At 41.0% G+C, this 11186-nt stretch overlaps 1 protein-coding gene across 5 annotated transcripts in view; it reads left to right on the forward strand.

Annotated features, from left to right (window-relative positions):
- The window catches only part of Trmt10a (tRNA methyltransferase 10A), a 30611-nt gene extending 19425 nt beyond the window's left edge, over nucleotides 1-11186 (forward strand). For all 5 annotated transcript variants that reach the window (XM_031375638.1, XM_031375642.1, XM_031375639.1 and 2 more), the window contains exons 6-8: nucleotides 4516-4665; nucleotides 7043-7148; nucleotides 9256-11186. In XM_031375638.1, the coding sequence (XP_031231498.1) occupies nucleotides 4516-4665; nucleotides 7043-7148; nucleotides 9256-9512 (513 nt within the window). In that variant the 3' untranslated portion in view covers nucleotides 9513-11186. The remainder of the gene's footprint in view (nucleotides 1-4515; nucleotides 4666-7042; nucleotides 7149-9255) is intronic.

Genomic DNA, 11186 nt, shown 5'->3' on the forward strand with positions numbered 1-11186 from the left:
TGTTTGTTTTTTTGTTTTTTGGAGGGGAAACTGGGAATGGAGAAATTCGCATGTAAATAAAGAAAAAAAAAGAAAAAAAAAGATAGGAAGATCTACAAGTTCAAGGTCATCTGGGATTAAAGGTGTGGTAGCACACACCTTTAATCTGGGCCACAGGTTTTGCTGGAGACCTATATAAGGACACTGGAAGAAGGAAGGTGCTCTCTCGTCTTTGCCTGCTTGCCTTGTGGGACTGAGCAACTGCTAGATCTTTGCACTTCCATTCAGAGCTGCTGCCGACCATTGTTGGGAGTTGGACTACAGACTGTAAATAATAAATTCCTTTACTATATAGAGACTATCTATAAGTTCTGTGACTCTAGAGAGCCCTGACTAATACATCTGTTAAACCCACTTGGTTCATAACTTCTGTTAGTTTCAATGCGTCTCTGTTTAGTTTCTGTTTCCATGATCTGTCCATGAGAGTGGGGCGTTAAAGTGTCCCACTATTATTGTGTGTGGTACAATGTTTGAGCTTCTTAGTAAAGTTTCTTTTATGAGTGTGGGTGCCCTTGCATTTGGAGCATAGATGTTAATAATTGAGAGTTCTTCTTGGTAGATTTTTCCTTTGATGAGTATGAAGTGTCCTTCCTTATCTTTTTTGATAGCTTTAAGTTGAAAGTTGATTTTATTCGATATTAGAATGGCTACTCCAGCTTGTTTCTTGGGACCATTTGCTTGGAGAATTGTTTTCCAGCCTTGCACTCTGAGGTAGTAGACACTCTACTCACCTCTTTGTCAATGAGGTGGGTTTCCTGTGTGCAGCAAAATGTTAGGTCCTGATTACATATCCAGTCTGTTAGTCTATGTCTTTTTATTGAGGAATTGAGTCCATTGATATTAAGAGATATAAAGGAAAAAAGATTGTTGCTTCCTGTTATTTTTGTTGTTAGAGGTGTGTATTAGTCAGGGTTCTCTAGAGTCACAGAACTTATGGTAGTCTCTATGTAGTAAAGGAATTTATTGATGACTTACAGTCTGTAGTCCAACTCCCAACAATCAATTCCCAACAATGGTCGGCAGCAGCTTTGAATGGAAGTCCGAGGATCCAGCAGTTGCTCAGTTCCACAAGGCAAGCAGGCGAAGCAGAGCGAGCCTTCCTTCTTCCAATGTCCTTATATAGGTCTCCAGCAAAAGGTGTGGCCCAGATTAAAGGTGTGTGCCACTACACCTTTAATCCCAGATGACCTTGAACTCATAGATCTTTCTGTCTTAATCCTCTGGGATTCATAGCCTCTATACCTCAAGATCTCCATGCCAAGATTCAGGTCGGAAACTTGTATTTCTCAGCCTCCAGATTAGGGCCAGGTGAGCCTTCTAATTCTGGATTGTAGTTCATTTCAGATATAGTCAAGTTGACAACCAGGAATAGCCACTACAAGGTAAAATTATGTTTTTTGTGGCTATCTTCTTTTTGGTTTGTTAAAAGAAGATTATTTTCTTGCTTTTTCTAGGGTGTAGTTTGCCTCCTTGTGTTGGAGTCTTTCATTTACTATCCTTGGAAGGGCCGGATTTGTGGAGAGATATTGTGTAAATTTGTTTTTGTCATGGAATATCTTGGTTTCTCCATCTATGGTAATTGAGAGTTTTGTTGAGTATAGTAGCCTGGGCTGGCATTTGTGTTCTCCTAGGGTCTGTATGACATCTTCCCAGCATCTTCTAGCTTTCAGTCTCTGGTGAGAAGTCTGGTGTAATTCTGATAGGTCTGTCTATATAAGTTACTTGACCTTTTTCCCTTACTGCTTTTAATATTCTTTCTTTGTTTAGTGCATTTGGTGTTTTGATTATTATGTGATGGGAGGAATTTCTTTTCTGATCCAATCTAGTTGGTGTTATATAGGCTTCTTGTATATTCATGGGGATCTTTTTCTTTAGGTTTGGGAAATTTTCTTCTATAATTTTGTTGAAGATATTTACTGGCCCTTTAAGTTAGAAATCTTCGCTCTTTTCTATATTTATTGTCCTTAGGTTTCATCTTCTCATTGTGTCCTGGATTTCCTGGATGTTTTAGGTTAGTAGCTTTTTGCATTTTGCATTTTCTTTGGTTGTTGTGTCAATGTTTTCTATGGTGTCTTCTGCGCCTCAGATTCTCTCTTGTATTCTTGTATTCTTGTATTCTTGTATTTCTTGTATTCTGTTTGTGATGCTTGCATCTATGGCTCCTGATCTCTTTCCTAAGTTTTCTAACTCAAGAGTTGTCTCCCTTTGTGATTTCTTTATTGTTTCTACTTGCATTTTTAGATCCAGGATGGTTTTGTTCAATTCCTTCACTTGTTTGGTTGTGTTTTCCTATAATTCTTTAAGGGATTTTTGTACTTCCTCTTTAAGGGTTTCTACCTGTTTACCTGTGTTCTCCTATATATTTTTTAAGGGAGTTAATTATGTCCTTCTCAAAATCTTCTATTAACATCATGAAATGTGATTTTTAAATGCACATCTTGCTTTTCCTGTGTGTTGGGGTATCCAGGACTTACTGTGGAGGGAGAACTAGGTTCTGATGATGCCAAGTAGTCTTGCTTTCTGTTGGTAAGATTCTTGCGTTTGCCTTTCACCATCTGGTAGTCTCTGGTGTTAGATCTTCTTCCTGTCTCTGGCTGGAGCTTGTTCCTCCTGTGGGTTCCTAAGCCTGTGTCAGCACTCCTGGGAGAGGAGCTCTCTCCTGGCGGAACTTGTGTACAGAGGGCCCTGGAGCAGCCAAGCTCTGGATGCAGATGACGACTAGAAGGATCCTGTCCCAGCTGCTCCATTGTTCTTGTGCCCTGTGTGCTCCTTGCCACCGCACTCCAGGGAGTTATCGGAGAGAAAGTGGCTATCTCACCTCTAAGCCTGGGAGGAAAAGCACTCCTGGGAGAACAGGTCTCTCCTGGTGTGACCCATGCACAGTGGTCTGTGGAACAGCCTTAGCTCACTGGTGCAGATGGCGGACCGGAAGGATCCTCAAGCTACTTCTTAAAAAAGAAGTCTCTAAAAGCCTTGATAAGATCTTTTGCTTCAAACTCACTCTAAAATTTGAAACTCTCTACATTTTATTTCTTCTAAATCCATACTGTCCATTCTGTGACCACTAGCAGAACGTGGTTATTCATTCCAAGATGTGAAAATCTGGATTGTGAGTTGACATACGTTGTAAATGTGAAATATATGCTGACTTAGAAGGGGGATGGGGCTATAACATGGGCATATTATGTTAAAAGATACTGAAGGTCACTTATCTATTTTTTACTTTTTTAGTGCAGCTTCTAGCAGATTTTAAATGTATTTGTGATATATAATTCCCCTGTTCTAGGTATATGTAAAAATGTCAGCTTGGCTCAGTGCCAGTATGGCCATCTTGGCTGCATACAAATGTTGGCATCTAGGTGCAGATGTGGCCACCTGGCTCAGTGAAAATGTGGCCAGCTTGGCTCAGGACTCTTGTGTTCAGTGGATGGCTGTGTTACACCTGTCCATGTTGATTACTGTTCGTTTTCAGCCCCCACAGTGTCCAGCTTTCCCCACTAGTGCTGACGTATCTAGTAGCTGCATATGGTAAGAGCCCGTGTGCAGACATTTGCAAGAAAAGTATCCTTAGCGAGTCTTCAGATTCATGTCTTTCTAAGAAATAATGAATGTGTTAGGCCAGTGGGCTGTATGGTCTGTCTTCCAAGCTCATTTACATCCTTGGTTTCTAGAGAAATACAGACTCGCCACCTTCGAGGTGCTCGGATCCTTCTTAAGGTCGTTACTAAGTATGAGTCAGATTTATAGCATATTCTTTTTTCAGAAAAGTAATTGTATTAATCAGTAGCATACAATCTAAGTGTCTACTTCATTCAATTTTCTTGAAAATTATTGTGTAACAGTCAGAGTCTGGAGATGTATCATTCAGGCATTCATGTGACTTGAAAAGTCTTACAGCTCTCACTCAGTCTTATGTCTCTGAACTGACGGTTTTGGCAAAGAAGCTTTCAGATGTGTCTCCTTGTAGAAACAGACACATTCTATTAATTAAATTGACACAGTTTCCTTTTGATGAGTCACATGGGAGACATACTTGGAAAAGAGATTTCTTATGTGGAAAACAGTGTGATCAAGAAGGCAGGAAAATGCATTTTTATTTTTATTTTTAGAATAGAGATAAAGGGAGAACAGTACGCTGGTGCTGTATTCAGGGAAGAAGAGCTCCTAAGTTGAGGAGTTGGAGTTGACCCACAGAAAAGGCTAGAGAATCCAAATGATGTTGTAGAGACTTGGCTTGCTATCAGTGTGCAGGATTAGATTAGGAATTGAGGCCCTAGCCGAGGGAATGAGGTTGGTAGAGTATTTCAAGGACTGAGATGGGAGGTAAGGAGTTGGTTATGGGGTTTCCATGCTACTCTGGCCTCTCAGGCTTGACAGCAGGTGTGTCTGGACAGGGTTATTGTGAGAAAAGAGGACATCAGTTCAGCCAGCTTTCAGAGTCCTGCTAACGATACACTCGTTCTCCTCTTGTTGAAGGATATTCACATCAAATCAGAGCACTACAGTGAGCTCATAAAAAAAGAAGACCTGGTTTATCTGACGTCGGACTCACCTAACGTGCTGAAGGACTTAGATGAGTCCAAGGCCTATGTGATTGGCGGGCTAGTGGACCACAACCATCACAAGGTATCGTGCTTTACTCCTCCATAAAACCAAAGTCCTAGTACTGAACGGTCTTTCTTGAGCACCTGCTACTGTGGTTGTGACTTAAGCTAAGCAAAGGGTTCTCCTTAACTTACTTGACTCTCCTGCAGCTCAGGGAGGTCATTGCAGTTATTGTCTGCATTTCACAATTTCAGGGTCTGAAGAACAGAGAGATTATACCTAAAGTCAACTGTGGCAGGTGGCCCAGTGACCAGAGACCTGCAGAGTCTGCGTGTTTATGCCGTGCTGTGTTGCTGGAAGTTCTGATACTAATGAATTGCTGAGCCACTGAAGTTTACACTGATCTTTAAAATAGTTAATTTTGATGTGTATGAGTGCTTGCTCTAGTGCTTGTCTGATGTCCTTGAAGATCAGAAAATACTGTCACATCCTCTGGAACTGGAATTACAGACAGTTGTGAGCCACCATGTGGGTGCTGGAAACTGAACCCGGGTCCTCTGGAAGAGCAGCATGCTAACTGCTGATTCATCTCTCTGGCCCTATACTAGTTTTTAAATATATGATTTCTCAAATCATTTTTTCTCACCTGATGTTTTTATATAGATAAAAAGTTACTTTCTAAAGAGAACATTATGTACTTTGCAACGTGCTCGGTTCAGCTCAATTTTCTAAAGAGAAGGTATCTTTCCTAAGCAAAGATCAGCACTTCAGCCGCAGTGTATGCACATGATCACATCTGCCTGTCCGCTGGTGACTGCATGGCTGGGGAGCTCCTACGTGTAATATGGCTGAGAAACTGGATTTTTTTTTTTTTAATTGTAATTTTGAAGTTGTCAGGTGTGGCTAGGCATTGGGTGAGCAACTCTAGAATATCCCAGGGGCCTCGTCAGAATGGTCATTATTAGCCTTTCTGTTGTCAGTGGGAAATTCTGATTTATAATATATACACAGACAGATTCTCTCTTCAAGTTGTATCTGTCTCTCCAATAAAGCATGTTTACTCCAAAAGCCCCAGCTCCTCTAAGTTTTTGCTCCTACATAGGCTAAGTACTTGTTGAGAAATTTAGCTTACACTTCCTGGACAGTTTTTTTGTCTGGGATACACACAGATTTTCAAGTTTGAGAAAATATAAAATTCTTATCTAACAGTTAGTTGATAGAAAGGGAAAAATAAAATGTAAAAAATCATGAAGTACGCTTCACTGAGGGTTTTATTTCACTGATATATTTGTGTCTCAGTGTATAATTGAAACTGAATTCCCCTTAAAATTTTTTGTAGCAGAATTTTAGCAGAACCATTGTATCTGGCATGAATTTTGAGTAATGGCACCTAGGCTTTGAAGTAACCTTTTGCAAATAGTCAGTGATTGGTATCTGAGATCTTATGGGATTGTACATTGGAAGGGTTCTCAGAGCATCTACACAGTAGTTGGGAGACTTAGCAGGATGGGATTGTGCATTGGAAGGGTTCTCAGAGCATCTACACAGTAGTCGGGAGACTTAGCAGGATGGGATTGTGCATTGGAAGAGTTCTCAGAGCATTTACACAACAGTTGGGGGACTTAGCAGGATGGGATTGTGCATTGGAAGGGTTCTCAGAGCATTTACACAGTAGTCGGGAGACTTAGCAGGCAGTCTCCTGTGGCTGAGAATTGCTTAGCTAATGTTTCCTTCAGACAACACCTAGATTGTATTAGAGGTTCTGGGTTTTGGAAATTGACTTGCTAATAGTGCCTTTTATGTTAAATAAAAAAGCACTTCTAGGGGCTGGTGAGATAGCTTAGCGGGTAAGAGCACCAATTGCTCTTCCGAAGGTCGTGAGTTCAAATCCCAGCAACCACATGGTGGCTCGCAACCACCTATAATGAGATCTGACGCCCTCTTCTGGTGCATCTGAAGACAGCTACAGTGTACTTGTAATAAATAAATAATAAGTAAATCTTTTAAAAAAAAAAAAAAAAGCACTTCTAGCTGGTGGCCATGCTCAGTCCTTGAGAGGCTGAACCCATCCTGTAGTGGTGCTTCTCTTTCTGTGATCAATTATCCAGCATAACCTAGAACACCAACGTATTTTACTCTCACAGAAAGAATGATGGTGCTTCTCTCCTGGTTCAGATGGAGTGTTTGTTTCACTGAGAGAACGGGGTCAGGGAGTGGAAAGGAATAATCAGAGCAGATCCATCAGGATTTCCTTGCTCGGCCACTGAGACACTTCCTACCTGCTGGCAGCATCTTTTCTTCGCCCTACAAAACGAGGTGGTGAAACAGGATGTAAACGCTCCTACTGTCAGGACTTAGACAGGCTAGTCAGATGGTCTCTGCACTGAAGACCTTTCTGAAAAAGATCTGGATTTTCCTAGACTGCTCAGCACCTAAGTCCCAGTGTCTTTATTTTCAGGGAATCACATTTAAACAGGCATCCAGTTATGGAATTGAACATGCACAGCTCCCTCTTGCGGATTTTGTGAAGATGAATAGTCGAAAAGTTCTGGCAGTTAACCACGGTAAGCTGCTGAGGTGCCCTAAAGCGGGCCTAAGTGAACACTGAAGGAGATGGTACATTTCGGGTTTGGAAAAATAGGAAGAAGTCATGTGTTCATTAGAAGTAAAAGGGAATACTTGAGACATTTTTGGAAATTTACAAAGTATAAAAACAACTAGCAATAAACTATGACTCATGGGTACCTGTTCTTGTTATTAGCTTTTGGGTATGTTTCCTCCCAGCTCTTTTACTGTGACCATGGTCTCTCTCAGCTTTACTGATCTGGGGTTCTTATCTTTCACTTCATTGTAGTTTCCATGGGATTGATTTTTTAGTGACTACGTGATATTCCATCCTCTAAATAGATAATCATTTAATCATTCTCCCATTGTTGAATTATAATTCAACATATTTGTTTTATAATATAAAATATAAATTTAATTATATTTTATTTTTTGCTATGTAATGCCCCAAATTAACCTATAATCTCTACCTGCCCAGGAACCAGGTTACATCATAGAATGCTGGGAATTGTAGTTCTTGGAAAATAACAAAGCCTCATGGGAAAGGACAGTGGCCTATAGGTTTGTCCTTATAAAGCCCTTCACTCAACATTCTCAGCTGGGAAACTCCAGGAAATGGTCCTGACCAAAGCCCACCTCTTGGTCAGTATTTAATATGCAATAAAGTTTGCCTTAAATTTGGCCCCAGGGGCTGGAGAGATGGCTCAGTGGGTAAGAGCACCAATTGCTTTTCTGAAGGTCATGAGTTCAAATCCCAGCAACCACACGGTAGCTCACAACTACCCATAATGAGATCTGACGCCCTCTTCTGGTGTGTCTGAAGACAGCAACAGTGTACTTATGTATAATAATAAATAAATCTTTAAATAAAAGGGAGGAGGGCTGGAGAGATGGCTCAGGGGTCCTGAATTCAATTCTCAGCAACCACATGATGGCTCACAACCATCTGTAATGAGATCTGATGACCTCCTCTGGAGCATGAAGATAGTATACTCATACACATAAAATAAAGATTTAAAAAAAAAAAAATTTGGCCCCAAATGGTAGGATTTGTTTTTCTCTGGCAAATCTCAAGATTAACAGCTATCATGAGTAACATGTGGCACACTTAGATATCATTCATTGCCTTAAGTATTATTTATTTAAATTATAATAAAAAATTTTTGAGACAAGGTTTCACTATGTAGACCAGACTTCTCTTGAACTCTGAGAAATCCATCTGCCTCTGCCTCCCCCGTAAATGTTGTGATTAAAGACATATACCACCAAGCCATTGAGCTTTTTTTTTTGAGATTTATTTATTTTTATTTTTTGTGCATGAGTGTTTTGCCTGCATGTATGTAGGTGCACCTAGTGCATGTTTGGAGTCCAGAAGAGGAAATTATATTCCTGGAACTGGAGTTACAGGCAGTTGTAAGCAACCATGTGGATCTTGGGAACTGAACCCAGTCCTCTGGAAGAGCAGCCAGTCCTCTTAACCACTGAGCCATCTCTCTAGCGCCTTTAATTAAGGAACAATTTTAGTCAGTACACAATAATTTATCTAATCCTAAATATTTTTTATATTACATGTTATATGGAGTTAGAGAAATGAAATTAATTATTCAAGAATAAATTTCTCTAAAGCCTTTGATACCTAGTGGAAATTCCTTTTCTGCAAAATAACCTAGAATGCCCTTCCATAGTGTGATGAACCTAGGGACAGGATTGGTTTCCTTTCTGCTCCTGTGAAAGCCAGGGCAGAAAGCAGGCAGAAGCTCCTCACAGCGGCTCTCTGTAGTGAAGAGAGAAGCGGACTGAAGGTAACCGTGTATTCTAGCCATGAGTTCGTGCTTACAGACGAAGAATATGACGGGGCCTCTCTTGATTATAACACACACCCGATGCTAGTAAGCTTCTGGGGCTCAGGAACTGACTGAGGAAAAGCTGCAGAGGACATAAGGGCTGGAGAGCCATGGGCAGTTTGTGCCCCATAGCCAAAAAGAGAGGTAAGAACTTTGCAGTAATTAGGACAAGTGAGCACTCAGCACAGGCTCACATTACAAGCCAGTGTGCAGCATCATGGTGACCTTGACTAAGAAGTATCTGCGTTTGCCCTTGTTGCAGTGTTTGAAATTATCCTGGAGTTCTTGGAAACAAGAGACTGGCAAGAGGCATTTTTTACAATCTTACCCCAGCGGAAAGGAGCTGTTCCTGCACACAAGGCCTGCGAAAGCTCTCCTCAGGACCACCAGTCCCTGCCAGGAGGATGGGACAGTGCCAGCGAGGGAGAGCATTGTAGGGATGACCCTGACTCACCACAGAAAGAAGAGCAGGGCCAGCAAAGCAGCCCAGTGTCTGCAGTGAGCCCTGTCCCACAGTAACCTTCCCCTGCTCTCCTGTCGCTTAAAGAAACCACACAGTGCGGTGCTTCACAGGATGCTCAAACTGCAAGAAAATTTTCTCTACTCTATGTTGTGGAATGTTAAACCTCTTTAAGAGTTAAATAATAATGAAAAAAACCTTTAAACACTAAGAAAGGATTGTTTGGTTTTGTGTAAAAAGACTTAAAGGTATGATTTCAAAATTGCTTTAAGCCTCAGTCATGGAATGTGTTGTATACAGGCCTGCCTTGGTTGGTCATTCACTGGAGCACATCCTTCAGGACATGCCTTCTGGCCCTTGGTTCTCTTAGGTTCCGGCCTGTATCTTTTCAGTCTGATGTCTGTTGGTGGAGCAGACATTCATAACTGTCCAGTGAGGCTCCTAGAAGGTTCAACCTGGGAAGCTATGCCTTTTTTCTGTAGCTTCGGTGTTCAGTTTTCTCTAAGAAATACATTAGTTCTAGGAGGACTACCAGTTGTTTGCTGGGCTCAACAATCCATTCCTTCTGGACAGTGGAGTCCATTCCTGTGCCTCCGTGTGACACCTTCTTATGCTTCTGAAATAGTCACAAGAATAAGCTTAAATCCTGATTACAGGATTTAACTTATTCTTGGCAATAACTTATTCAATTACACGATTAAGTTTTGCTGGCGAGATTATTTTACAAGCTTATTTTTGAAGGATCAGTTTGCCTTTACCTCAGTTTAAAACAAAACAAAAAAGTTATCCTTCCATATATAACATATATTTCCATAATGTCAGCTTTTAATGTGAATATTATACATCTGCCTCCTACTGTAATAGTCCAACTAATATAAATATGTTTCTGTAAATAACATATGCATGTAGGAAAATGTGCACGTAATAGTGCTTACATCTGTCCATATCACATTTAGCTTTCATGCCTTAATCCACAATAACAGGGCTGATAGGTATTGTCTGTGGAATGGTTGTGTTGAATTCACTAGTTTGAATTCATTAAATGGGAATTGAACAGTGGTTTGGAAACTGATGGAGACAGAGCAGAGGGATGCCTCTGCACAGTATTTGCATAGAAGTGCATTCAGATCACGTGCCCCTTACACACATGCAGTAGAACTCTGGGGGCTCTCACTGGATTGTGACAAAATCAGTTCCTGGTCTTCTTTCTTTATGATATGATGTATGTGCTGTTAGTGTCACACTTAGACGGAAGCTCATGACATTTGGTATCGATGTTCACCACTTATTTTTGTTGCTTTATTCTTGGTTACCTATTGTACCTATTGTAGACTTTGAAAGTCTATAAATGAAGTATGTAAACAGTCATAGTATAGTTCTAAATGAATAAAGTTCATGTTGTTACTGTACTTTTCTAAGAGTCAGGTTTTGTGAGGTGTCCCCCATGTGCCTGTGTGTCTGGACACTTGGTGTCCAGCCAATGGCACTGCTTTGGAGGTTGTGGGACCTTTCCAATGGGAAGCTTCGCTGGCGGAAGCATGTCATTTAGGGTAGGCTTTTCAGGTCTACAGCCAGGCCTGTTTCTCGTGCTGTCTTTCTGCTATGCAGGCAAATGTGACCACACTTCCTGACATCAGGCCAACATGGTGATCCTGCTGCTAGGCCTTCCCAGCCATGATGGACTGTATACCTCCTATAGAGCTCTAAACCAAAATAAACTCTTCCTTCCTTCC

The sequence above is a fragment of the Mastomys coucha genome, unplaced genomic scaffold (genome assembly GCF_008632895.1).
Source record: "Mastomys coucha isolate ucsf_1 unplaced genomic scaffold, UCSF_Mcou_1 pScaffold16, whole genome shotgun sequence".
NCBI classification, from domain to species: domain Eukaryota; kingdom Metazoa; phylum Chordata; class Mammalia; order Rodentia; family Muridae; genus Mastomys; species Mastomys coucha.